This window comes from Herpailurus yagouaroundi, unplaced genomic scaffold (genome assembly GCF_014898765.1).
Source record: "Herpailurus yagouaroundi ecotype Mexico unplaced genomic scaffold, PumYag 198, whole genome shotgun sequence".
Taxonomy (NCBI): domain Eukaryota; kingdom Metazoa; phylum Chordata; class Mammalia; order Carnivora; family Felidae; genus Herpailurus; species Herpailurus yagouaroundi.
This window is the reverse complement of record NW_024412429.1, coordinates 22,782,182-22,809,684: the sequence shown is the minus strand read 5'-3', so window position 1 is coordinate 22,809,684 and position 27,503 is coordinate 22,782,182. Positions and strand designations below refer to the sequence as shown.

At 40.9% G+C, this 27,503-nt stretch overlaps 1 protein-coding gene across 7 annotated transcripts in view; it reads left to right on the top strand.

Moving 5' to 3' along the window:
* Nucleotides 1-27,503, top strand: part of PHACTR2 (phosphatase and actin regulator 2) — a 194,521-nt gene that overhangs the window by 130,579 nt on the left and 36,439 nt on the right. For 3 of the 7 annotated variants that reach the window (XM_040448987.1, XM_040448982.1, XM_040448984.1), the window contains exons 4-9: nt 2,176-2,334; nt 9,054-9,290; nt 13,165-13,684; nt 19,483-19,691; nt 21,192-21,348; nt 25,620-25,675. In XM_040448987.1, coding sequence (XP_040304921.1) covers nt 2,176-2,334; nt 9,054-9,290; nt 13,165-13,684; nt 19,483-19,691; nt 21,192-21,348; nt 25,620-25,675 — 1,338 coding nt within the window. The remainder of the gene's footprint in view (nt 1-2,175; nt 2,335-9,053; nt 9,291-13,164; nt 13,685-19,482; nt 19,692-21,191; nt 21,349-25,619; nt 25,676-27,503) is intronic. The other 4 variants (XM_040448983.1, XM_040448986.1, XM_040448988.1 and 1 more) reach the window with 3 other exon arrangements.

The following is a 27,503-nucleotide window of genomic DNA, read 5'->3' as shown; positions in this document are numbered from 1 at the left end:
AGCAGAAGGAGGTAAAGCCCCCAGACGTCTGTGTATCTCTTGGTTCACTTTAAGCTTACAACCTTTTTTGAGTTGCCTTTTGCCTTTGCACACGAATGCTCTTATTGCTATAACGTCAGCGTCTTTCCCTGCTGTCCTTTGCGAGCACGTGTGTGTGTATTTTACTTACATACATAAACTGTATCAAGGACTTAACTTATTCTAACTCTACAATAATGTACAAAACTAGAAAACTTTTTCAATACACACGCCAGTTAGTTATTAATAACTTCATCTCTACTGTGTTTTATTCTTGAATTCTGTATTTATCACATATGTGTCTCCTTTTTCTACAGTTATTTTCATATGCGCTAGCTTTATTTCATACCTCAAAGTAAGTATCTTTCCACTTTGTTGACTTTATGTGATAATCCAATTTCTTATTGCACTTTGACTATTAATTTTCTCTCTAGCTTTTTTGTTCTAGATTTTAAAAAATCGGTTCTTTAACCTACTATAGAATTCTAGCTTAATAAGGGTTGAAACAGAATTAAATTTTCACTAACATAACTTCAGCATATTTTTGTTATCGACTAAAGCCAGAGAACTCAAAGGTAAATTTATATTTGGGTTGCCTAAAAATTGAGGTTTTTTTATATAAAGAAGTGGTTTTCTACTTTGTTTGGAATTTTCCATTCTTGCATTAGTTTTTGGTTTTCCTGTGTCTAATACCTGGACATTACATTATGTCTCCCCTCCCTTGTTTTTAATAGTGAATTCCTTGGGATCTAATAATAAGAATGAAGAGTCTTTTGGTTTCATTTTGGTTTGACCTATACTCTTCGAAAAGTATTACCTTAATTTTATTGAAATAGTTAAGATTTATTTGCAATGGCATTACCTTCAATTATTGTCTATTTTACTTTTAGACAGGAATCAGATTATAGGTACTTGGAAGTTATATGGCTTAAGCAACAATTTCATTTTCATTTTGAGCATGACAGAATTCCATGATATGTATTTTTCTTATTAAAATGTCATGCCTGTTTTTGTGGAGAAGGCCAATGGATTTTATTGTTGAGCCAAAGCAGTTCAGTCATATTTAATGAAAATATGAGAGATGATCTGTTTTATTTGTAACGATTGCCAAAATAAGATTAATAAAAAACTGCATAAGAATAGCTTATGCATTCTTCAAATTTGCAAAGTCAAAACTTCAACTTTATTCTTCTTATTATTATTATTATTACTTTTACAATGGTAGCAAAGCCTCTTCAAATGTTCCATATATGACCTAAGGTTAATCTTTTCAAGTATCACTGAGTTAAGAGTTTATGCAAAATCTCATTCACTTTTGAAGCTTCTAAAAATTGTGAAAGTTCAGGGATTAAAATTAGTTATTTCTGATTTAGATAACATATTGCAAATTTTATTTTCAGTTGTGATTTTTAAAAAGTTCCTCTGCAATTACTTTTTCTTTTAATTACATGTTTTTCCCCCCTAATGTTTTCAAATTATTATTAGGTCACATTAAAGGCTTTTGGTCAGTTATGTGTGACAATGATCTGAATACATTTTAATATTTCCATAAGTAAGAAAATGAAAATAAAATTAGCCTCACTACTAGCTTTTCCTGAATACAGAGTGGCAGTTATCTTTCTATGTAAAGTTAGCATATCATAGATGCAACAATCTGGAGACAGTGGCAGTTGGAAAATTTCATATTATCCCTCTTATCATTTGTATGTGTAACTACATTTCATGTTATCTGTGTACTTATATTCACCTTGTGTTTTTAGTGCTTGTTAAAATGTTTATTCCATTTTTCAGATTTCTCCTTTTACCGTTCAGTGTCTGAATGACAGAGACTCCTAAGTCCTGACTTCAACAAAACCAAACGCAAGAAGAGAAGGGCTGTGCTGCCCTGGGATATTTCATAATTAGGATAATAATTTCTACTGTCCTAAAAGGGCACGTGGATATCCCCACCATTACTGTTTTTCCCCCAAGACTAAGGATTTCCTAGCTCTTTTGTTTGAATGAAATGTTTAGTAAAACATGGTGAAACAATACAGGATGTATTTGGTTCCCAGGGCCTGATACATGAACCCAAACCCTATAGTCCTAATAACTGGAAAACTGGGTTTTAAGAAAACCATCAAGTTAGACATCTAGGTGTTTCTTTCCCCATTTTAGATGGAGATGTAACAGTTAACTTTGAAAATTCAAACGGGCACATGATACCCATCGGAGAGGAATCTACCCGAGAGGAAAATGTAGTAAAATCTGAAGAAGGTAATGGCTGTGTAGCTGAAAAAACACCACCTCTGGAGGAAAAGGCAGAAGATAAGAAAGGTAAAATCAAGAGAAACCCCCTATTCTTTTGTTTCAATACAGCTCAATATTGAGAATTAGGTCTTAGGCTCCAAACAGTGATTCTTAGGTTAGGACCAGTTAGAGAGAGAGCAGGTTTGCAAATACAAAGAAGAGAGAAATTATAGCTAGTGAAGAGAAATAGGATGATTTTCTTAGGTAGATGCGTCCATTTTGTAAGCACATCATTATTTATTTTTTTATTTAATTAATTAACAATCAATTAAGCATTAATTAACAGTAATAATCAGTTAGAGAGAGAGCAGGTTTGCAAATACAAAGAAGAGAGAAATTATAACTAGTGAAGAGAAATAGGATGATTTTCTTAGGTAGATGCGTCCATTTTGTAAGCACATCATTATTTTTTTTTATTTAATTAATTAACAATCAATTAAGCATTAATTAACAGTAATAATCAGAAGGGATATTCTCTTCAATCATTAGAGAGCTGAGAATTTTTTTTAATGTTTATTTTTGAAAGAGACAGAGTATGAGTGGGGGAGGGGCAGAGAGAGAGGGAGACATAAAATCTGAAGTAGGATCCAGGATCTGAGCTGTCAGTACAGAGCCCAATGTAGGGCTCAACCCCGCAAACCGTGAGATCATGATGTGAGCCAAAGTCAGATGCTTAACCAACTGAACCACCCAGGCACCCCATATCTGGGAATGTTATCCTTTCCTTGGAAGCTTTTTTTTTTTAAAGTTTATTTATTTTGGGAGAGGGAGCACACAAGCAGAGCAGGGGCAGAGAGAGGGGGAGAGAGAGAGAGAGAGAGAGAGAGAGAATCCCAAGCAGGGCCTCTCCACTGTTAGCACAGAGCTGACGTGGGGCTTGATTGCATGAACCATGAGATCATGACCTGAGCTGAAATCAAGAGTCGGATGCTTAACCAACCGAGCCATCCAGACGCCCCCTCAGAAACTTCATGTCAGTATTATGTTTATTTATTTTTTTTTTTAGAAAAAATGGTATCAATCTGAATATCTTTTTTACTGTTAGAACTGACCCCTGTGAGCATGTCAGCATGGTAGAACATCAAAACCAAGATATTTCAGCATAGCACTGTCTCCATTTGTGGGAGCTTGGCTGGTAGCATCCAGATACTTAATGTTGTAGGTCCTAGTTGAGGTTCTAGACATGTCTGAGAGAGACCCAGGAATAGTTCCCAGAGATGCTAGGGACTGTGGTTACTGTATTAACCACAGAAACCTGCTTTATGATTTGTCTGTGCAATTAGAAATTTCAAAACATGCCAGGGGCAATTATGCTATTCTCTGAAGGCTTCTTTAAAGACCTTGGTTTCTAGAGTGAATATGCTATGGTCAGTTAAGATACCAGCAAAATATATGTCTATCAAGGACCCCTCAAGACATTCACAAGTTCCTGGTCACTGGTTCTAGATGATTCCATGCAGCATAGAAATGAATCCTTAGGAGACAGACTGTTTCCTGTTCTATAATGTCTGCCTATGAGTTGAATGGCAAAAACTTGTCAGACCTAGCTTAAGTTCTGTAGGCATTTTGAGAATTCTTAGAAACTGCTGAAAGCAAACTTCTCTTCCTCTGTTCTTGACCCAAATCCTTCAAAGACAAAAGAACAAAAACAAAGAAACAAAAGGGCATTTGACAGATATTGTAACTTAAAATTACTTTCTCTGAAAGTCCATAACCCCTTGTTTGCATTTAATTAGCCTGCAGAAGTTTTAGAAGCCCTATTAACAATCTGTTAGAAATTTATTGTTTTGCTTTATTCAATATTAAGCATAGTATTCGGGGGCTTTCCTTAGTCCTGCTCCATTGAAAGACTCTGGTTAAACTTATAAGTACTGACTATAAGAAATTAATATTTTTAATGATAATATCCCTGGAACATAAAGAGAAAACAGACCTACGTAGATTTCAAGGGGATTAATTTGAAAGTATTCGTGCAAATAGTGATTTTTTTTTTTCAAGTCCAACTGTCCTGTCTCACCAAACTGTTGAATTTCAAATCCATCTGTGGTTTGTCCCTGATACAGTCTTTTCAACATTCAAGAATCACACCCTTAAAAAAAAGAAAAATCACACCCGTCATTATGGAACAGTCCATCATTAGTGCTTGTCTGGTCTGTGTGGCATGTCAGTCATTGGGCTGGCCTAACTTCAAAGGAAGTGTTTCCCTTATCAACCTAATAAAGTGTTGCTGACAGTTTTATGTTCATTAAGCCAGCAGGCCCTGATGTTCTAAAAAGATGGCAGACCTCATAGTCATAGGTGCACGGATGTTTGAGTGTGTTTTTGCTTTCTTATTCTTTACTTAGAATTAGTACATTCAGTTCCTTTCGGTCAAATAAGGTCCAAGATAGCGTCTTGCTTAGCTAGTCTGTACTGAAACAGATAGAAATAAATGCTGGACATGCTGCCATATCACTAATAAGGCAGCAAAGCCTCCCTCTCACAGTGTGGATGGTGCACCTGCCAGAGCCACACTGAAAGTGGGGGGAAGCATTTGGTGTGGAAGCTGCTTCCTGAGAGCAAAAAAGAACGTCACTCATAACTCACGTTACAGAGTATTACGTTAAATAGAAAATACCTCATACACCAAGATCACCATTTATTTCTCTGGAAAGATAGCATTTAATTCCAAACAACAAGCCAAGATTCCCTTTTCCTTCTGTTCCTTTCATGGTCTCACTGTCATGCAAATCCACGATCCCATGTCCTTAATTCACCCTTTGGCTGTTCTTAATTCCTTTTTTGGGGGGTAAAATGCTCCCTTTGCTTTCACATGAAACGAATTTACCCAAGAGTGTTATTTGATCCATCGATTAGTTATATTTGCAAAACCATATCATGTGCCTTTACAGTCCCAAATGCTTGTATCCCTTTTTTAAGATAATGTGTCCATACCTTAATAGTTGAAACATGAAGATCAAAGATAACAAAATAAATGGCAAGTGCCCTTTCCATTACACCACGTGTGGGTTCTGCCCAGGACACTTGGGTGTTCCTGGGTCTCTGATCCTCACCGGAATCTCGAGTTAGTACTTGGGCCTCTGATGCCCAATACTGCTGACTTTTCCCTTAAAACCTTCAGGGCTTTTAGTCTCCCATTATTCTTTCTCAGTAAGTGCCTTGAAATATATAAGAAAAACTGATCTGTATTGTGTTAAAGATACATTGGTGTTAAATGTAAGAAATCTGAAAATTATGTGATACTATGTCCATTGAGGTATTAGCACTTTCAATGAAGTAACAAGTGATTGACATGCATCTGTTTCACAAACAAGAATGAAGGTCTACCATAGGTAAGACTTTGCTGGGACCAGAAAAAGAATGGTGAGTCAGAATTGCCCTTTGACTTCAAGCAGATTGTGGCCTCCGGGAGACCAGCATCAAAACACCTGAGTACAGGGAGCCAAAGAGTTTGCGGTGAGAACCACATTTGCTTCTTAGAAGCAGACATTTCCAAACTGAGGCCTGAAGGAGACAAGGAGGTAGTCATGTGAAGGAGAGGAATAGGAACAAAGGTGACTTCTAGGTAAGGTGAGGGCCACATGCTGTTCTCAGGTTCGCTCTAAGTGCCGACCTGAACGTTCCATGGGGTGGAAGGAGCCACACTTGGAATTATAGTAAATAGCTCTCCTCCAGACCATATTGTTTTGAAGCATAGTATCTGTATCAACCCAGAGTGACTAGGCACCCCATCCTTACCCTCTTCTTGGAAAAGTAATACTCATATACACCATCAGTTTATATCATGCCTTCAGATCACATGGTAATAATCAAAAATACAATAGCTTCCTTCATACCGCCCAGATACAAGTAGAGAGTTTGTTCTCTACTAAGGTGTTGTTGATAACTATCGGCCAGTCACGTTCGTTGAATAGACCTCGTGTTTAAAGCATTGTGTTTAATGGGATATGACATTTAAAAAGTTTTATTTATTGATTTTTTAAATTTTTTTTAACGTTTATTTATTTTTGAGACAGAGAGAGACAGAGCATGAACGGGGGAGGGGCAGAGAGAGAGAGGGAGACACAGAATCTGAAGCAGGCTCCAGGCTCTGAGCCGTCAGCCCAGGGCCCGACGTGGGGCTCGAACTCACGGACGGCGAGATCGTGACCTGAGCTGAAGTCGGACGCTTAACCCACTGAGCCACCCAGGCGCCCCTAAAAAGTTTTTTTTAATGTTTATTTATTTTTGAAAGAGAGAGACAGAGAGCGAGTGATGGAGGGGCAGGGAGAGGGAGACACAGCATCCGAAGCAGGCTCCAGGCTCTGAGCTGTCAGCACAGAGCCCGATGCAGGACTTGAACTCACGAACCGCGAGATCGTGACCTGAGCTGAAGTCAGATGCTTAACCGATTGAGCCGTCCAGGCGTCCCAAGGGATATGACATTTTAGACAAAAGGAATTTTCAGTTCAGTCAGAAGAGCATACAGTTTGCATACAGACATACACCCCACTTAGGGTTCTCCACAGACTAGACATAAATATTGGCCCTCTGGCAAACACGTACAGAGCATTGGCAGAGTCCACAGAGGGCAGAGGTGTGGATGGTGCTTGTCCATGAACACGAAGAGCTCACACTCAGCGGGTTCACTTTCAGCCTAGGTGGGATTGTCACTCCCAGCTGTCACAGAGTGACCATCTCCTCCCTCCCAAACCCAGAAACCGCATTCTTCGGGGCACAGCTTTAGAATTTGAAACCTTAGGCAGAAAGAAGTCAGATCTCCGGCGATAGGCCCGTGCGGACAGGCGAAGAGCTGTGAAGGTTTATAGCGTGAGAGAGAATGGAGATGCCCGGTGCTGGAGATGAGTTCATGGGCTCTCACCATGGAGAGGACTTGATCTCTGTGCGTTATGCAGCTGTCTAATCTTACAAAGAATAATCTCAAGAAGTATGTAAAGAGTAGGCCGTTGCCCCACATCACAAGTCAACATAGATTTATATGTTTTATGTTAAAATGAAGTGATTTGCGTGTACCATCAACTTGTATTGTTCTTGCCTCTGACTTTTGTGACTAAGTGGCCTTCTGCTTCAGACCAGGTAGGTTAGGAGAGTCACTGTTGTACATACAACACAAAGACACACATAACAAAGTAGCCTCTGGTAAATACTGAGTAAGTAGCTCAGACCGTAAATATAAGAAAAGTTCAGTGGCAGGAGGGGACTGTGGTAGGTTTCATGGCTGGGAGAAGATAAAATAAAAGCTTTATTGATTAACTGCTATAACTCAAATCATTGTTTTTCTTTAATTTTTTAAAAAATAATTCATGTATTTTTGAGAGAGAGAGTGCAAGCGGGGAGGGGCAGAGAGAGAGGGAGACAAAGGATCCGAAGTAGGCTCCACACTGACAGCAGCGAGCCCAGTGCGGGGCTCGCACTCACGAACTGTGAGATCATGACCTGAGCTGAAGTCAGACGCTCAACTGGCTGAGCCACCCAGGTGCTTTTTAATCATTCTTATGGCAGTTATATATGTGGATGGATGGGATGTAGTCCAAAAAATGGGGGGAATTCTCAGTTTTTACTCATGAGAATGAGAAATGAAACAAAAGAGATCATAATAAAATAGGATGCATTCTAATATCAAAGCCCTTTCTTGGTCATTCAATAATGGGGGGCTATATCCAGTAAAGGCTTGGTCTTGTCTTAACACTGTCTTACTTTTTTTTTTTTAATTGTGTTCCATTTTTAAAGAAACGCTGCTTAGCTCTTTGGACCAGAACTGTATTTTAATTCATTTTAATTTCAGTCAGCCACTATTAGAAACAATGCAGATGTGAGTACATGAATGAACACCCAGCATCTCCACTTTTGATCATGAGAGACTCAGACCGTTTCTCCTCCAGTTAGGCAAAATCTTGTGAGAGGCTTCTGTTCTTAGGTATGAATTTTTGTTTAATGGATTCCAACCTTTGTCTTTTCAAAATTGTTACCTGTATTTACATGTCAAAACAAATTTGATATTTGGGGGGATTCTGTGCCCTCTGTACCTGTAGTTGTGACACTGTTTGAAAAGGTCAGAGGAAGTTACTGAGAAACGGGAATTGTGTTCCTGGGAGAGCTTGAGAGTATTTTAATAGTAGAAAGTGGTGTATTCTTCAGTGCGTTGTGCTTCCCGGAAAGGATTCTACAGTGTCTCCCTTAGCTTAGAAAATTACTGATGTTTGGCCACAATGAGACAGAGCTCATAATCCTTTCTGGTTGAGGGCATGAGTTCTCCTGAGAGAAGGTCTCTCCTCAGAGGGTATGAAGGTCGTGGAGTCCAGTCATTGCCTCGCTGTCAGCCCCCTGGCGTCACATGCAGTGGGCTAACCAGCCATACCCAGGTGCCCTTCCGTTTTGTTAAGTTTAAATTGAGCCCTCCTGCCCGTATCCTCACCCGGCAGCCTCCGGTGTCACGGCAGGTGTCAGCCCCTGGCAGTGGACATTGGCGCTCCTCCTCAGCACAGCTTCTTCAGAGTAACTTGGGCAACCTGTTTTATCACAGGAATGGTATATGTATGCAGACAGTGCGCCCCAGTTTGGCTTTCGGCCTTGGTACCTTTGGTCCTTCTTCCCCCCAGCTGTGCCCCCCCTGGTGTAGAACCCACACTGGTTCCCAAGGGCCAAGCAGCCGCGTGTTTGTATCACTGTCGCCATATGTCTTGCTCCTTCCGTTTATATGGTGTCTGTCTGTATCAGTGTGCTTCTGTTCACTTTCTCGTTTATAGAGAACACTGAAAACCACCCTGAAACACCGGCTCCTGCTCCACCTCCTCCAGCTCTTCCTAGGCCTAAACCCAAACCTAAACCCAAAAAAACACCGGGGCCTCCAAAAGGGGCTGCTGCTGGGGTAAGCCCCAAGGGTGACGAAGTGCCTCCTATTAAAAAAATTACCAAGGCTCCTGGTAAGCAGGCCCCCGTCCCTCCACCCAAGCCAGCAAGCCGAAACACGACCCGAGAGGCTGGTGAGTATGCCCCCTGGGGGCTCGAGTCTAGGGTGTTTGGCTCTGGGTGGGGCTGATTGCTTCTAGAAATGATGGACTTTTCGGTGTCTGGTGTCTTAGAATGTGACACCGGTGGATTTAGTTTTGACATACACAGTACACAGGAGGTTCCTTTGTTGCCGTCTCTACCAAAGGAAAGTCAACCAGTTGATTAGTTGACCTCATTACTTTTTGGGTGAAGAGACCTCTTTCATCCTAACGATCCACTGTCTGTGTAAGAACCAGTGCAAGGATTCAGGGCGTCATATGCCTGATGAATGGCCGTGATCTGATAGCATATTATGTACACATCGCCTGGCCTTCTGCCTATTTCAGTTTATGGGTGGCCTTTTGGCTTGAGTTTTCCTTCCAAATTATCTTAAGTTGTACAGAAGAATACGACACTTACATCTTTGACATTTCTGCTGGCTCTTAGTATCTTAAGTCTTTCCGCACACACAGTCATTTCTCTACTGACAAATGCCGAAGGATCCTATCAGGTCAGCCCCACGCCACCACCCTCTACGGTGCAGTCACAGCCATTTCAATGGAGTTGAGAGCCATCGGCTCAGTGTCCACCCTCCACGCTATTTTCCAGACTTCAGTGTATTGTAAGCAACAGCATCCTAGAAGTCCATTTACAAGTCACTAGAGCACACTGCCAGAGGTGGTGTGGGGGACCTACGGTAACTGCTTGTAATGTGTGTCCCACTTTCCGTTCAAATCAGAGACGCTTAATGCAAAGTGGCGCTCCCAGTTTTCCCATGAAGTAGAATAAAGAAGCTTCCAGGTCCACCAGCTTTAAAAAGGACAGTCATCAAAGTATACACGCTAAATGGGTTTTCCCATTAACACATGCAAAAAATTCTCCTGTGGTAGCAAACCGTATTTTCCTTAAAATCAGCAGCAGCTTTCTTGCCATTGGCTACCAGAATATGCCTTCATATTGATCTTTTTCCCTCCATCGTTTATACCCATGATGCTCAAATGCAGAGAAGGGCTTAGGTGACAGTATAACCGAACTCCAAATACAAATAGGTATTTCTCTACCTGTGCTCCTCTCTTCAGCCTTCGACCTTGAGTGTCTGAGTGTTTGCTAAAAAGCTCTGAAATGGTATGTCTCAGAACATTGTGCTCACAGTGTCTATGGGCCATTTCCTCATGCACCAGCTGCCCTTCCCAGGTCAGCGTCCATTCTTGTTGGTATGTCTGTGTTTCCCAGACTGCCTTGCAAACCCTGCAAGCAGTGCTTGAAATGAGGCAGGCAGTGATCCACTTCTTAAAGAAAAGCCCAAATCACCCCATGCTTGGGAATTGCACAGACTTTCCCATTTCTTGTGCCCCATGTGGTAGCAGCTCACGACTGACTCAACTTAGACACTCTCTTACTTCTCTCAGAAGAAAGCTGGTGACTAATGCCAGGGCAGGGGACAGCTTGCATGAGAGATTTTGACTTATTTCCAGATATTTTACTTGAAGGCTTATTTATAGATTCTTGATCTTCTAGGAGAATACTACAGTCATATTATTATCTATTGTTTTAAAAGAGGTTCCACTGGCCCATAGTGTGAATAACAGCGTTGCTCTTCTCTCAGGCCATCACAGAGAAACAGAAGTTGCATTGAACTATACCAACAAGCCAGTTGTGCAAGGATACTTTCATCAACTGCTGATTAAACTCCTTCAGAATCCAGCTGATACTCCATTTGTAACCCTTTAGAGTTTTCTACATGGCACCTTTGTTTTACTTGAATAATGTTGTTGGCCTTCCAGAAAAGTAACTCCAAATACTACTCTTGATTTGTAGTCAGATGAGCTAAGTTCTTGTAAAAGCTATCAATTAAGATTCTTCTTCAATTCGTAAGTTAGTATAGACCTCCAGATAACCAGATACTGGCTTAGCACATTCACCTGCTTGGTGAGTGAAATAAGGTCATACCTCTGGTATTTTTTCTTTCTCATTGTTACATACAGTGTAAACACAGAAGTATTTAACGGAGGAGAGATAGCTTTACTTTTTTTAGTCATGGTCTTAATTCAGGGTAACTTCTGTAACACGGTTGATTTCAGCAAAGTCTTGTCATTTTAGAAGATACATAAAGAAGTATCTTGAAAAGTGTGACTTGAAGTTCTACTCCAGGCATTGCAAACCTGTCTTTTCCTTTAAGTGCAGCTAAAGTTACCTTGGCTGTTACAAAAGAAAGAAGTTTCTGTAAAAAAATATATATATATCTATATATATAGATAGATAGATAGATACACATATATACACATATATATCTCTCTCTATGTGTATATATCTATATATATAGAGAGAGAAAGAGGTATCTATCTCTATATTTATATCTATCTATCTAATACACATTGATATGTGAAATGGATTCTGTTCGGTTTACCTAAGAAAATTGAACATGTTTAGACATCAAATCCTTAGATCTTTGTTGGGAAAAATACATTTAGAATGGACTTAGATAGTAAAAATATGCTTAATACCTTTGTCTTATTAGGAAGTGAAGATGGTTAGCTTCAAAGAAGTAGTGTTAGCATGCCCAGACTTGGGGTAGTATGAATTCTAGTTGTGTGTGTCTAAAATAATAAAGCCCCCAAGGAATAAAGGTTTCTTTTAAGCCTGGATCTTGTCACCAAGTGAAACTCACTTTTTTAAAGTATATCGGAGTTGATGACGTCTTACATCTCATTGTTTATTCCCTTATTTGTTCTTTATCTCTTGACCCTCCCAGCCAACTTCAATAAAGTTATAAGCATAAAGGTAAGTTACAGTCACATCTGTTGTGGATGGGCTTCATAATGCTAACAAGGAGGTATTTTCTAATAGTTCTACGGACAATAGTTTAACCCCTCACGGAAAAGAACACATCACGTTACAATGGAAGAAGCAATTAGGAGAAATTTATAGATAGTAAAGGTCATGAAACAGAAGACTGTGTCTCCCAAAATGATACCCAAAAAAAGCAGATTTAAGCTTTGTTTTCCTGCAAATGGTTTGGTTGAAGGCAGTCCCATCCAAAAGTCAGACTATCCTTCTAATGGCCACAACCATCCTCTGCTGAAGACCTTCTAGGAACAGAAGTGGCAAGGAAGATTGGATTTGTGAAAGTGTCACAAGATCTGAGAACGACACTTCTTTCTCTTCACGTTATTCGAATGCTCCCCATTTAGAAATTTTTTTTGCAAAAAATCATCTTTTCTGCCTTTTGATATTTTGAAGAGGACTTGTTTTTCATATGTGGCCATATGTTTTTACTCTGCCCCATCACCACTGTAGACGGAGGTGTGGGCCAGCCTGGCCAGCTTCTCTCTCTGGAACCATGGGGATAACTGGTTTGGAGTTGAGTACATTTGTTTCTGGTCCAGAAAGGAGCTAGAGGCACATACTGGGGCCGTTTCTGAATGTGGGCCACTCCACTCCCAAATAGACATCACAGAACATGTATAATTTGTGATGAGTACAAGCTGTCTGTACCCAGACAGCTGTTGTCTGTCTTCTGTACACTGTAATGTTCCTTCTTTGGAGCATACAAGGGCTTATTCAGGTGACCTGTAGGACAAGGAGCATTTCCCTTTGGCTGGGCCCAGCTAAAAAAAACTAGAGGGACTCCTTGGTCTCTTTAGGAGAGGACTCTTGTCCCCTAGGGTTTTGCCTTCAGCATCACTGGCTCCCTCCTAGATTCGAGGTAGGGAGGGGGCAGAAAGTAAAACTTATCATTATTAGCCTATTTTCTTGTATTCAACAAATGTTCACATTTTGAGGAGAACATCATGATTTGACAATTGCAACTCGTTCGTTTATTTAAAAGGCTTCTTTGACTTTTAATGCAAAATCTCTCTATTTTAGCTGGTTCCTCTCATTCAAAAAAACCAACTGGGTCCAAAGCATCAGCTTCACCATCGACTTCCTCCACCTCATCTCGTCCTAGAGCTTCAAAGGAGACACTTTCTAGCAAAACAGGGACAGTGGGAATCACAAAGGGCAAGAAAAAAACCGGCAAGCAGCCAACCTCTCGACCGTCCTCAGAGGCAACCACTTCGGGCACATCCGACCTTAGAGGAGACCCTTCTGAGACGAGGGTGGAGAGTCTCAAACCTGAGCAGACCGATGAGCGGACCACAGGCAAACCCGAGTCTGCGGTGCCTCCACCCCCTGTGGCTTCACCCCCTGCTCCCCCCGCCCCTCCACGTACTCTCGAGGAGCAGTGCACTGTTGCCCCAGACACGCCTGTGGTCCTGGTCAGCGATGGAGCTGCCCTGCCCACCCCTGCCTTAGACCCGAGTCAGCTTCTCTGGACCGAAGAGCCAACCAACAGAACCACTGTCCTCTCAGGCACTGGCTTAAGTGTTAAAGAAAATGCAAAATGGTGAGTCGGGGCATAAACCCCATGTTCTGTCTGTATCCCCTGTTAAGTGGAGTACTGAAGATCACTGAACCACTCTCTTGGAGATGAATGTGGAACCGACTTGGTGACTGTTAGGTAAACACACATGTTTTTCATAGCCCTGCCCCAGGAGTGTCATAGGCAACTGAGAAAATGACAACTGTCCTCATGACAGGCACCACTTCAGATCTTTGGCTTTTAAGTATATTTAGAGCCTGCTTCATCCCTGCTCAGCAGCCCCTTTTCTTTTCCTTGGACAGTTCCCTTTGCTTTCCTAAAAGCGGTTACTTTAAGTCTTGACTACTTGTGTCCAGATTGCTCACCCATTCCTGCCCACGAGTCATTTAGCCTTCTCTTCCTCTAAGAAAATAAAGACCGTCAGGTAAGAACGCTCTCAGATTCCATCTCCTTTCCCTCTAGCCTCAGAGGGGGCTCCCTTTCTTGCTTCCTCAATTCACCACCCGACTCACATGTTAACCTCCCCTCTGACACATTTCAGTGCTCATCCAGACAGAATCGTTGTTGCAGCTACTCTCCTCTGGCAGCCCTTTTTTCTACCCATGGGCCAGGACTAAACCGTGTATCTGTTTGCCAGTATATCCCCAGCAACCAGTGCAGAATCTGGTATGCCACAGACATGACGTCATCCAGTTGCCCAAGCCAGAAACCTGGGATTCATCCTAAGGGTCCTCATTCTTCTTCGTTCCCTGAATCTAATCCCTCACAAAGTCCTATACGTTTTCTACTTAAAGACAAAAAAACACATTAGCTCTCCTGTCCCTCGGGTATGAAGGGAGGGCTGTCTGGGTATAGTAGACGTTATAACCAATTCTGTCCAGGGAAGCGTTAGAGCTCTTAAATCCAAACTGTTCTCTCCTATTTCTGAGAATAAGACCTAAATTCACTCTTGTGATCATTTTAATTTAGTATGTTCTCTTTCAAAAAAAACCTGTCATGTTAGGACTTAAAAAAGTAGTACATTAATTAAGTTGATTTGGATCAAGAGACTATCAGCATTAATTATTCAATTGCTGATAATAATCACCTTCATTTATTGAATAGTTATTTAATGTCAGGAACTGTCAAGTTACCTTTAGTTCACAAAAGTCTTCTGAATATCTCTGATTAATAGACAAGAAAACAGACTCTGAGAGAGGTAGCAGAGTTAGCCCTAGATTCCCCACTCAGTAGGTGGCAAAACCAGCAGGCACACTCAGAGTTGCATGTCAAATTCCATGCTCTAAGAAATTCCATACGTTTTCAAAGCAATTGCTTCTACTTCTGCAGTTTCATTTGTGTTTGTTTCTTGTTTTTTGTTTTTGTTTTTATCCTTTCGAGCAGCGTGGTTGGAAGGAAAGCCAAGGCAAGATAAACAAATGTTAAATTACCAATTATTTTATTTGTTGGACATTTTAATAAACAATATGGGAGAAAACATTGAAGTGAAAGACTGATGTCCTTAATACTTCCAGCACATAGTAGATTTCTTCATTTATTTACAGTGAGTGTTTTCCAGCACTGCAGTGAATTCCAACCTTTAGAATTCAAGAATCTCTTTTTCGGTGTATATTTTCTGCTTGTCTTCTATGTGCTGGGCAGTGCACTCAGCACCAAAGACACAAAAGTAAGCAAGACATTATAGTTAAAATTAGCTTTTACCAAAGTAACGTCCAACACACAGGAAGTACAATTGTTTAAGACAGGTCTGAATAGATTGGGTGTATGGGTTTATTATTCAATAAACTAAAGAACAAGGTGCAACAAGGTGACTCCTTAGATAGTCTCAGGCAGTGAGAGAGTACATACACAAATGCAACTTGACTCTGTCCAGTCCACTTCCTCAAACATTTAGGGAAGGCCCTATGTTGTGCTAAGCACTGTGCTGCATGCGGGGGGTGCTCAATGTCAGTCTTCAGCCCAAGTATGCATAAGACCGTCAGACAAAAGAGGTGAGTGTCTGTTCTCCATTTCCACTGGACCTGTGATCAGAGAGCAAGCTTAGGACATCATTAGACATCTAGGTATTTATAATAGATTTTCCTGTCACTCCAAATAACTGTAATCCTTTCCTAGAAGAGGACATCAAGATTTTCTTTCTTCTCTGTCTATTCTTCAAAGTTAACGTTTTAAATTACAATTCATCCCACAGGGGTGGTTTGTTTGCTCTTGAGTTAATGAGCCTGGAATAAGTAGTCTCTCAAATTTTTTTCCAAATTCTTTCTTCCGTTTTTTTTTTTTTTTTTTTTTTTTCTTCTGTGTTTAACTGATTATTTCAGTTAGAATTTCTAGCTCTTAGTCACTTGCTTTACTTAGAACTTTTCCTCGGTTATGTTTAGTCAACGAATGTGTGAAAATCCTGTCATCTCATGAAGAGGCTTCTGTTTGGAATACAAATATCAAAGCTTCAAGGAAGATAAGTGGCTATGTGTAAAAATATCTTTCTCTATTCACATATTGCTGGGTAGTAACCATGTGGTAGATTTCTATTTATTGGCAACTTCGTTAGTATCATATAGGTCTGGGATAATTTAAGGCAGACACTAATACGCCCACCTGGAGCCCATAACCAGAGGGGACTTGACTTGTTCAGTCCATTTCCACAAACACTTTTTGAGTTCACTGTTTCGTCCAATGTGCCCAAGAAACTTAGGGGGCAGTGAGTGCCACGTCATGAGTTGACTGATACAAATTTGGAGTTTAATATTTAATATTAAGTTAATTATAATCTACATAATACGATATTAATGTAACATACACTATCAAGTATACATAACATTTAATAGGTAGATTAAGAGTCGTAAGTCTGAGTTCTAGACTGGACTTGATACCTTGTTCTGGGCAACACACACCCATGGTCTTCTTGGGTTCCATGAATTATAACTTATCTGGCCCCTTATACTGTAGAACAGTTGTAAGTTGTGAACGTATGCAGAAGACTTTGAAAATTACAAACCACTATAAAATACAAATGATGACGTTAAAAAGGTAGATATCACAATTAGTGAAGAATGACATGAGCAAACATCAAGCCTCAGCCCTAAAGTATCTTTTGTTCTGCTCTTCAGAATGTGTTATTAATTGACATGTCTATTGAATGTGCTGTGGTCACCCACAATGGCAGACTGTTCAAATAGGGATGGCCTCCAGTGCCAATCAAGTAGACATCCAGGCTGGGAAAAGTTTTCCCATATTTAAAATGAGATTTCACACTGTAGAAACACTATGATTCCTCAACAAATTAAACTTAGAATTACCATGTGATCCAGCAATTTTACTACTGTGCATGTAGCCAAAAAAAAAAAAAAAAAAAAAAAAGTAGGTGCTCGAATAGATAAATAAAATGTGGCACAGTGCAATATTATTCAGAATAGCCTTAAAAGAAAAGAAATTCTGGCATATACGAAAACATGGATGAACCTGGAAGATACGCTAAGTAGAAGTTAGACACAAAAAGACAAATGTTGCATCATTTCACTTATGTAAAGCACCTAAAGTAGCAAAATTCATAGAGACAGAGAGTCAAATGGTGGTTGCCAGGGGCCAGGGGATGAGAATGGGGAATTGTTGTTGAATGGGACAGCCTCTGTTTGGGAAGATGGCAGAGGTTCGGAGGCGGTCGGTGGGGATGTTTGCACAGCAGTGTAAATATACTAGGTGCCACCGAAGTATACACTTCAAAATGGTTCAAATGGCAAATTTATGCCGTGCATATTTTACACAATAAAAAATGAAATGTCGCATTTTCCCCTTTGAAAATGAGAATTTTGGCTGTTGGAGTTTTCTAACAAGTGCAAAATAGAGGACTTTTAGAGTGCTTAGACTTCTCACCACAGAGTACCTGTCAGTACCTTAGATTCTGACAGTGTTTACCTGTTTTTATTACTTAAATGACTGCTTTTTGGTTTTCCAAGTTAATGTAAACAGTAGGCACGTGTTTTGCCCAAAGCAGTCTTTCTGAAGTGTGACATTCCAAATAGAGATTCTATTTATATCAGAAGGCAATTTGGGGATTTTCTGCTTCTTAAAATGAAGGTTACGTTGGTTTTGATATGATATGTTTTTGATGTAAAGCATTTTTTTTATTCGAGTCTGTGAAAATTGACAGTCTTCATATATTTATAGTAACTTTATTTTTTTTTCAATATATGAAATTTATTGTCAAATTTGTTTCCATACAATACCCAGTGCTCATCCCAACAGGTGCCCTCCTCAATACCCATCACCCACCCTCCCCTCCCTCCCACCCCCCATCAACCCTCAGTTTGTTCTCAGTTTTTAAGTCTCTTATGCTTTGGCTCTCTCCTACTCTAACCTCTTTTTTTTTTTTTTTCCTTCCCCTCCCCCATGGCTTTCTGTTAAGTTTCTCAGGATCCACATCAGAGTGAAAACATATGGTATCTGTCTTTCTCTGTATGGCTTATTTCACTTAGCATCACACTCTCCAGTTCCATCCACGTTGCTACAAAGGGCCATATTTCATTCTTTCTCATTGCCGCGTAGTACTCCATTGTGTATATAAACCACAATTTCTTTATCCATTCATCAGTTGATGGACATTAGGCTCTTTCCACAATTTGGCTATTGTTGAGAGTGCTGCTATAAACATTGGGGTTCAAGTGCCTCTATGCATCAGTACTCCTGTATCCCTTGGGTAAATTCCTAGCAGTGCTACTACTGGGTCATAGGGGAGGTCTATTTTTAATTTTTTGAGGAACCTCCACACTGTTTTCCAGAGCAGCTGCACCAGTTTGCATTCCCACCAACAGTGCAAGAGGGTTCCCGTTTCTCCACATCCTCGCCAGCATCTATAGTCTCCTGATTTGTTCATTTTGGCCACTCTGACTGGCGTGAGGTGATATCTGAGTGTGGTTTTGATTTGTATTTCCCTGATGAGAAGCAACATTGAGCATTATTTATAGTAACTTTAAATCAGAGACTCTTACCAAGCTTAAATAATAGAAAATTATTACATCCATACACATCTTCTATAGAGTCCTTTCTTCTATAGAGTCAATTTAGCTTCCACCTTTTCCATCTCGTGTTACTAACATATTCCTGTGAGAGGCAGTTTTACAAATGGGGAAACTAAAGCATCTCAGAGAGGATCTGTGATTTTTTTTGACTTGACACATTGGCTGTGATAAAAGTAGGAAAATTCATGTATCTGTGGTGTATGTCATCACCCTTCTAGGTGCTGGGCTACAAATCAGTATGAATGAATCCCACTTGCGAAGGAACTCTTCGGGTCGGGATGGCAGATGAGTGAATGGTGATCGAGGTGCACTCAGTGCTCCAATGGGGTTGTCCTCAGGTCACCTTAGGAGCCGGGAGGCGGGGCAAGGATCTAGACGGACGGCCAGTGAAAGATTCCTGAAGAAGCTACGGCTTTAGCTGAGACTCGAAGGATGAGTAGGAGTCACAGGTACAGGAGAAGTGCAAAGTCAGGTATCCAGGAACTTCTAGTGCATTGTTGTTTCCACTGAACCCCCACTGCTACAGCCAAATCAGTTTGCAAAATACAGTTTTACCATATTCACGTACTAAATATGTCAGATGTCAGGTAGTCATTCCTTTTCATTTTACAGATGAAGAATCTCAAACCTCGAGAGTGAAGTGATACAGGGCTATCTGCCATTTCACTGTCCTTAGCTGCCTATGTCTGCTTTCTGCTTTTGCAACTCGAAAGATGCTCAGGAAACTAGAGCTCCTTCTCGTGGTATTGGTGTTGCCCTGAGGGTTGCTCTGAACTTCACACCACCCCTGTGTTGTTGTGCCTTTAGCAGTTTTACAACCAAAGATGAGCCGGGGAAGGCGGCACCTCATCTGCTGACTCCTGGGCTGATGGGAGAATCTTCCGGATCCTTCAGTGCCCCGGAGGATGAAGGCCAAAGGGAATACCAGGCCAATGACTCTGACTCCGATGGGCCTGTCTTGTACACTGATGATGACGATGATGAAGAGGATGAGGACGAGGATGGCAGTGGGGAAAGTAAGACTTGTGTTCAAGAGGTGGGGAGGAAAGTGAGCGATGGGCAGAAGCAGGTGCACTTTGTAAAGAACAAAAGCCATGGGCGATCAGACATCTGGTGTTTTCTTTCCCCCCATATTCTTTTCTCGTATTAGAAATGTCCGTGTTCTAAGGTTTAAAATTTTTTTTTTAATGTTTATTTATTTTTGAGACAGAGAGAGACAGAGCATGAATGGGGGAGGGTCAGAGAGAGGGAGACACAGAATCTGAAACAGGCTCCAGGCTCTGAGCTGGCAGCACAGAGCCCGACGCGGGGCTCGAACTCACGGACCGCGAGATCTTGACCTGAGCTGAAGTCAGACGCTTAACCGACTGAGCCACCCAGGCGCCCCTGGTGTTCTGAGGTTTAACTGCTGATGACAGGCCTTTCCAGATGAGGATTCCACGGGGGCCAGAGGATCAAGTCTTTGTCTATGAGGAAGATACGCACATTTGTATCTGTACAAGGAATCAAAGCTTTCTAATGACAGAGGCAGTTTCCAAATGATCAGAGATGGCCCTTCCACCCTGAGGTCTTTCTTGAATAGAGAGCATAAATTCAGGATTCACTGGATTACTTATTGGAGGTGTTTGAGACTTCCGGTCAGTTTTATACTAGGGTTTAAAGAGAGGGGAGGGAGGAATGAGTCAAGAATGACAAATGCCTTTGAAGAATTAAAAATAATCACTCTTCCACAGTAGATGAGATAGGATGCCTTCTAAGAAGGAATGCCAGTTACAGTAGATTAAGCCAACCATTCATATATAACTTCAGGAACTAGAAAGTGCTTTTTTGTTTTTGTTTTTTTTTAAACTTCTGAGCATCATGACTTAGGAGGAATTCACTATGGAATTGAATTTATACATGGTGGAAAGCTATTAATGATTGAACATCAATCAGTTTGTCAAGTTCCTTCTAGTTTGTACTAAACAACAATAGCAACAAAATCCTTGTCATCCACCTGGTATTAACTCTCCTCTGTTGAGACATTAGGGATTCTTCCTAATTAAGGATTAAGACACTGCTACCATCAGTAAACCATCTCCAGCGTGATTTCTGAGTGGAGGCAAGAAGACAAGACTTTACAGTGCAAATAAAGGAGCTAAGTTTTTAAGACTTAAAAAAGAAAGCATTACGCAATCAGTAATTTCCACGATACAACATCTCAGCAAAATAAACCTCAAATACCACTTTCCAAATGATGAGGTGACGCTTGCGAGTTTTTTCATGGTGCCCCAACATTTTTTTCAGAACATTTTTAAAAATAGTCCTTCAGTTTTCCAAAATGAACTACATCCAACTCAAAACTGGGTTTGGGTTTGTTTTTTTTTTTTCTTTTTCCTGAGGTTAATTAAAATTCCACTCTTGCATGTGGATAAAGAATTTCTTCTGGACTCTGTTTAAAGTCCACGCCATGTGTAACCTGAGTGCTGCTTGCTAAAAGCCTCTTTCTCTGCGTTTCTTCCTTCTCCAATCCTCAGGTGCTTTGGCAAGTAAAATACGACGAAGGGATACTCTTGCTATCAAACTTGGCAACAGACCATCTAAAAAGGAACTAGAAGACAAAAACATCTTGCAGCGCACATCTGAAGAGGAGAGGCAGGAAATCCGGCAGCAGATTGGAACCAAGCTCGTCAGGTAATGGCTGAAATCTTAGTACAGCACTGACCAATCCATACTTTTCTCCCCACTGCGGTTTCCTGCCCGACAGGGATCATTGTGAATTCCTTGGGTGAGGGCACGCATGGCCTATGTGGTTTTCTAAACTTGGTCCTGATGGTGAACCACTCAAAGAGCTTGCCCTTTGGTCCAACCAGTCAGTGGCTTTGGAGTCACCAAAGCCCAAGCCAAGAGTCAAAAAATGTTTGCAGTTAAGGACCAGTTAGTAAACGGTTCCGGTTTTGCTGGCCAGAAGGTCTCTGTTGCAGCCACTCAACTGTGCTGTTATAGCATGAAAGCAGCCATAAACAATACGTAGACAAATGGATGCAGCTGTGTTCCAATAAAACTTTATTCACCAAAACAGGCAGGGAGCTGGATTTGGCCTGCAGGTCATATTTTGCCCAACTCCTGGCCCAATCCACAGACTCTCTGGTGTTCCTGTGATTGCCATGAGGTTCTGCCCTGTGGGCCTTGAGATTGTAGAAATATTAGTTAGCTTCAGTGTCCAGCTCCATCAAAGCCAGGTAACTATAGCCCCTCCTATCAAAACCTCCCCCTTTTAACTTGAAATAAATGGTTATCTGGGGCGCCTGGGTGGCTCAGTCGGTTAAGTGTCCAGCTTCGGCTCAGGTCATGATCTCACGGATTGTGGGTTCGAGCATCACATCAGGCTCTGTGCTGACAACTCAGAGCCTGAACCTTGCTTCAGATTCTGTGCCTCCCTCTCTCTCTCTGCCCCTGCCCTGCTCATGTTCTCTCTCAAAAATAAAAACGTTAAAAAAAAATTTTTTTTTAAATGGTTGTCTGATTTTTCTTTCTGCCTCCAGCCATTGTAGGGTTTCTACTTTTGCTACCAGTGACTTTGGAAGTCCATTTAACTGGCAGCTTTTTTGTTTTTGTTTTGAGAGAGAAAGAGAGAGAGAGAGGGCACAAGTGAGCGAGGGGCAGAGAGAGAGAGAATCCCACAAGGGACAGAGAGAGAGAGGGAGGGAGAGAGAGAGAGAGAAGCAGAGCTCACCCAGAGCTCATGCTCACCCAAGACAGGGCTCATGTTCACCATACGTGGGGCGCAAGCTCACCCAAAGTGGGACTCGTGCTTACCCGATGTGGGACTAGAACTCATCAACTGTGCAATCATGACCTAAGCCGAAGTCAGATGCTTAATGACTGAGCCGCCCCCCGGGCGCCCTTAACTGGCAGCTTTAATAGAAGCGAGTGCCAAAGCCTTGTTTTCCATGATCACTTTAAGCATATTTAAGTATGAGCTATTTTGCTGACTTCTCTCACTCTGCGTCAGTTGGGAGAAGGGAGTAGTCTGAGATCCCAGGGCAGGATTTGGAGGTGGAAGAAATCCCTCTCCTTGCTTAGAAGTAGAAGACTTCTGTGACTGTGTCATACCTACAGGGCTGGCATGTGGGGGTTCTGAGGCTATTATCTGTTTGGCAGATGGGACCAAGCAGCGGCTTGGGGTGGATAAATGAGATGATACACTGAAGGCACTAGAGTGCCTGGATCGTAGCAAGCACTTAATAAAATTAAATATTTTTATTATTGATTTAAATAATTATATATATGTTAAACAGGTAAAACATTCTTAAAAATTAAACCCAAAAGCGGCAACTTTGTTCAGTATTTTTGAAGAACAACCTAACAGTGTGAAAGAAAAAAAAAGGAATTGTGTAGCAGTCTATTGTTTTATGTGGTAATTGTTTTACATGGTGAGGTCATTTGAGAGACTATACAAGAAGGAAATAATCCAGAAGAGAAAAAAAAAAAAAACCACCTATATATTTTACAAAGATGTTTATTTCAAGGCTGTTTATAGCAGTGACAACTAAAACAAACCAAATGCTCAAAAACAAGGCGCTGATGGAGAACCTTGTGAAGTAAGCAGAGAGCAGTGATTTTCCAACTGCCGCATCAAGGATTTCTTGGAGGGAACACTCTGGCTTCTATGGGGGGATCCAGGGCAGTGTGGGTGTGTTAGGGGTGGAACGGGAGGGACTCCTTCATCCCAGGCTTAACCATCCAACCAGAACAGCCTCTTCTATCTGTTTGATAAAAGGATCCTACCCCCACCCCTAAAAGTTTGAGAGCCTCTGAAAGTATGCACGTAGACCACATCCAGAAAATATTTTATCTGAGTAGTTTTAAATATGTAAATTTTGCAGAATTGTTTCTTTACAAATATCACACATCTGATCACTGCCGTTAAAGATAAATCACCCATAGTCCCTACCTTAGGGGACTCCGTGTGTCGTGGAAGAGACAGACTGACATACTCCTTGGTGAGGTTATGTGAAAAGCACCAACATCTAGGTCAAAAGAACTGGGTGTGAGACCTTGCTCTAACTTTCACTAGTACCTGATATTCAGCAAGTGACTTAATCTGTTACTTCCTCATTTGTAAAATGGGAACTGGCTACTCCCTTGCTGAGTTGTTTTGAGGATCCACGATAATGTAAGTTAAGCACCTAGCACAGCACCTGGGACTTTAAGAGTATGAACTAACAAGAGCTATGATTATCGTCTTACCTTTATTATTACTTGTGTGGTAAGTGCTCTAATAGATGTGTGATCTTTGTATGACTGCTGTATAGGGGCAGAGAATTCACAGGACAGGATAGGACAGGTCAAACACCCAACCGAAGGGTACTATTTTAGTCATTTGTATGATTTCTGTAGGTAGAGAAAGAGAGAAAGGTATTCCTGAGGGAGGAAACCCCATAAACAAAAGAAGGATGATGTCTTTGGTGGATGAGAGAGTGCAGATGTGTAACAGGGTACATGGCTGGTTGGCATGGTAGTTCACTGGGTTCTTTTGTAAGCTCAATTATGCAAGTTACTTCCAAGGTAGCTCTGATGAAAATTAAACTTTAACAAAATTTTTAATGAGGTCTTTAAAATAACATTGATTTCAGTTCCTCACGCCATTTCTGCCACAGCTGGAACATTTATAATTCATAGTATCTTTAAGTAAGATTACATCTCATATACATAGTTTAATTTGTGCAAACTCAACCTACATCCGGAAGAAGTTTTTTTTTTTTGTAATTAACAACAAATTAACACTGTAAACAAGACGAAGAAAAGGTATAAAGAGTCGTTAGGACATTCAGCTTTTGTTTACAAATAGGTAGCTACTAGTCACAAATGAGCCTGGCTTGGGGCACCTGGGTGGCTCAGTTGGTTAAACACCTGCTTCTTGATTTCCACTCAGATCATGATCTCAGGGTCATGAGATCGAGCCCCGAGTTGAGCTCCTTGCTGGGCATGGAGACCACTTAAGACTCTCTCTCTCCCTCTCCCTGTGCCCTTCGCCCGATTGCACGCACATGTATGCACTCGCTCCCTCTCTCAAAAAAAAATTTTTTTTTTAAATGAGTCTGCTTTTCTCAAAAGCAGGTGGGAAGGGTCCATATATCTTAAAATAACTCTACTGCATGTATTATAAATCCATTTGAGGTCACAAAAGCAGTATTTCGCGGGAATTACTACACTGTCCAGTGTGGATCAACCATCTTTTGAGTTAGTATGAACTCTTAAGCAGAAGACTTCTTTATATTCTAATGATCTGTATGTTAATTAGGAGATAGGCTAAGCTATTCTGTTAGAAACCAAAAAGTGCAGTGGTCCAAATAAGACACTTCCACACATTTATTTCCTTTCCACAGAACAGTCCAGAGGTAGGTGGACTCTCCAGGATGCGTGGGACTCCCCACCCACTCCTTATAGTTAGCTGGACACTCAGATTCTTTCTGTCCTATTGCTTTTCCATCCCCATGGATATTCTCATCTGCGTGATCCAAGCTGGCTCACATGACCACGTTTGAGTTCTAGCCCATGGAAGAAGGAAAGAAAGAAAAGGAAATACACAGTCATTTTAAGGGTAAAAAGCAGAAGTTACAGATACCACTCTGTTCATATCCCATTGCAAGGACTCAGTCGCAAAACCGCACCTTGCGGCTGGGGAGGCAGAAGTCTGTAGTTGGGGGACCACAGCCACAGCTCAGGAGGTTCTGTATCTAAAAGAGAGGAGGAAGAATGGATCAGGGGAGTAGGTAGCAGTCTCAGACAGTCTTTAGTCTCCAAACTAACAGAAAGGAGACTTTTATTTTGTAGGTGTAAAATGGATTTGTGTTTCCCCAAACAGGAAAAGAATAAAGCTTTCTTTGTTATTTTATTTCACATTTCGCATCAAGGAGGTCTTGTTTGTAACCTACAATATATCCTTTTTGTCATCATAGGAGACTTAGCCAGAGGCCCACAACTGAAGAATTAGAGCAAAGAAATATCCTAAAACGTGAGTATCTTATCTTATTTGGTGATTTCTCATGTAACCATTAACAAGCTCCCTTCAGAGATGATCCATTTATCAGTAGGAAACCTCCACGTTTATTCACGAATGATTAAAATGGCCCGTTTAGATCACATTTCTAGATAATTAAAAAAATGGGGTGCATGGATGGCTCAGTCAGTTAAGCACCCAATTCTTGATTTCCGCTCAGGTCATGATTTCACAGTTTGTGAGATCGAGCCCCATGTGGGGCTCCATGCTGATAGCCTGGAGCCTGCCTGGAATTCTCTTTCCCTCTCTCTTTGCCCCTTCCCTACTTGTGCGCTCTCTCTCTCTCTCTCTCTAGCTCTCTAAAAATAAATAAGTAGAATTAAAAAAATAATTTCTTGAAAGTTGTATTTCATTTTATGGCTTTGAGCCTGATATCCCCCAGACCAGAGTCATGGTTGTGACAGTTGTTTTTAAGAAAGATGAAATATATCCATGTATTCTTTTACCCAAATGTTACATAGAAGAAAATGCTCTAGTCTGCTTGCAAATAAATGTCAAAGAAAAAGCCAAAGAATCCCCAAGGAAATAAATCAAACATTCCTATATTATTATTAATAATACAGTTTGTTGCCAGGTTTAACAAATGACTCCATTTAAAACAGAATTATGGTAAAAGAAATTCTTGAGCCCTTTTCATTTTCCTTTGTTATGATAACTCTGTTTCCCTTTTGAGTTATTTATAATTTCTCAGGAGTTAAGGAGTTCTCCATTCATTTTCCTACTTCATTTTCCCTTTCTCTTTTCCCTTCTGTTTTCTTTGACTTTACTTCTTACTCACTAGTCCAGTAGAACTTCATTGGAGTTTGTATGTTAAAGCTATAAAACTAATAGAAGCACAGTTTGTCATTATATACTGTGTCCATGTGGTTACCAACCACAGTGACTTAAGTAATGGCTATTTTTAAGTTGAGCCTAGCTGCAGTTTTATATATTATTAACCCAGTTTCAGAAGAGCTTTTTATTGTATGAAATATAAAAACATCAGGGCTGGGCAGAGCTCCGGATAGTACTACAATAGCAATGAGCTGTGGGCATGCTGGACATCTTTTTCGATCAGGCTTTTAGAGGTAATTCTTGTCTGGATGATCCCCATTCTTCAATCTGAGTTGTTTTCTTTTCCTAAGGAATGAAAGAATTTTTTTAAGTTTATTTATTCATTCTGAGAGAGAAAGGGGCGGGGAGAGAAGTGAGGGAGACAGAATCCCAAGCAGGCCTCCACACCATCAGCACAAAGTCCAAAGCGGGGCTCAGACTCATGAACTTCAAGATCCTGACCTGAGCTGAGATCGAGTCAGATGCTTAACCGAGTGCGCCACACAGGTACCCCAGGAATGAAAGATTTTAATGATACGTTTATATTATACTTGCCATTACTAAGACAACTCAACAAAGAAGACTGAACAGTGAGAGGAACTGACAGTCTATGGGATTCTTTCCTTGGAATGCTTTTTTCTGGCTGTTTGTGAGCAAAACTGGAATAGAACCCAAAGAAGGGCTTAACGTGACCATCAGTATGTAGAAGAGCCAGTACACAGATGGAAAAAGTCATGGGTAGAAAAGCAAATAAAATTGTGTTTTAGTTTTCTGAGGAAGGATGAAAGCAACATTTAATTTTGACAACACAAAACCAAAAAAGCTCATGGCTTTTGATAGTAGGTCCCTGGAAAATATTTCTTGAACTAAATTTTAGATAAGCTCAAGAGCAGACTGTAAGCTCCTAAAACACAAAGATTATGTCTCATTGGATGCCTGATGCAATACCTGGGGTGGGGGGGGGGGGGGG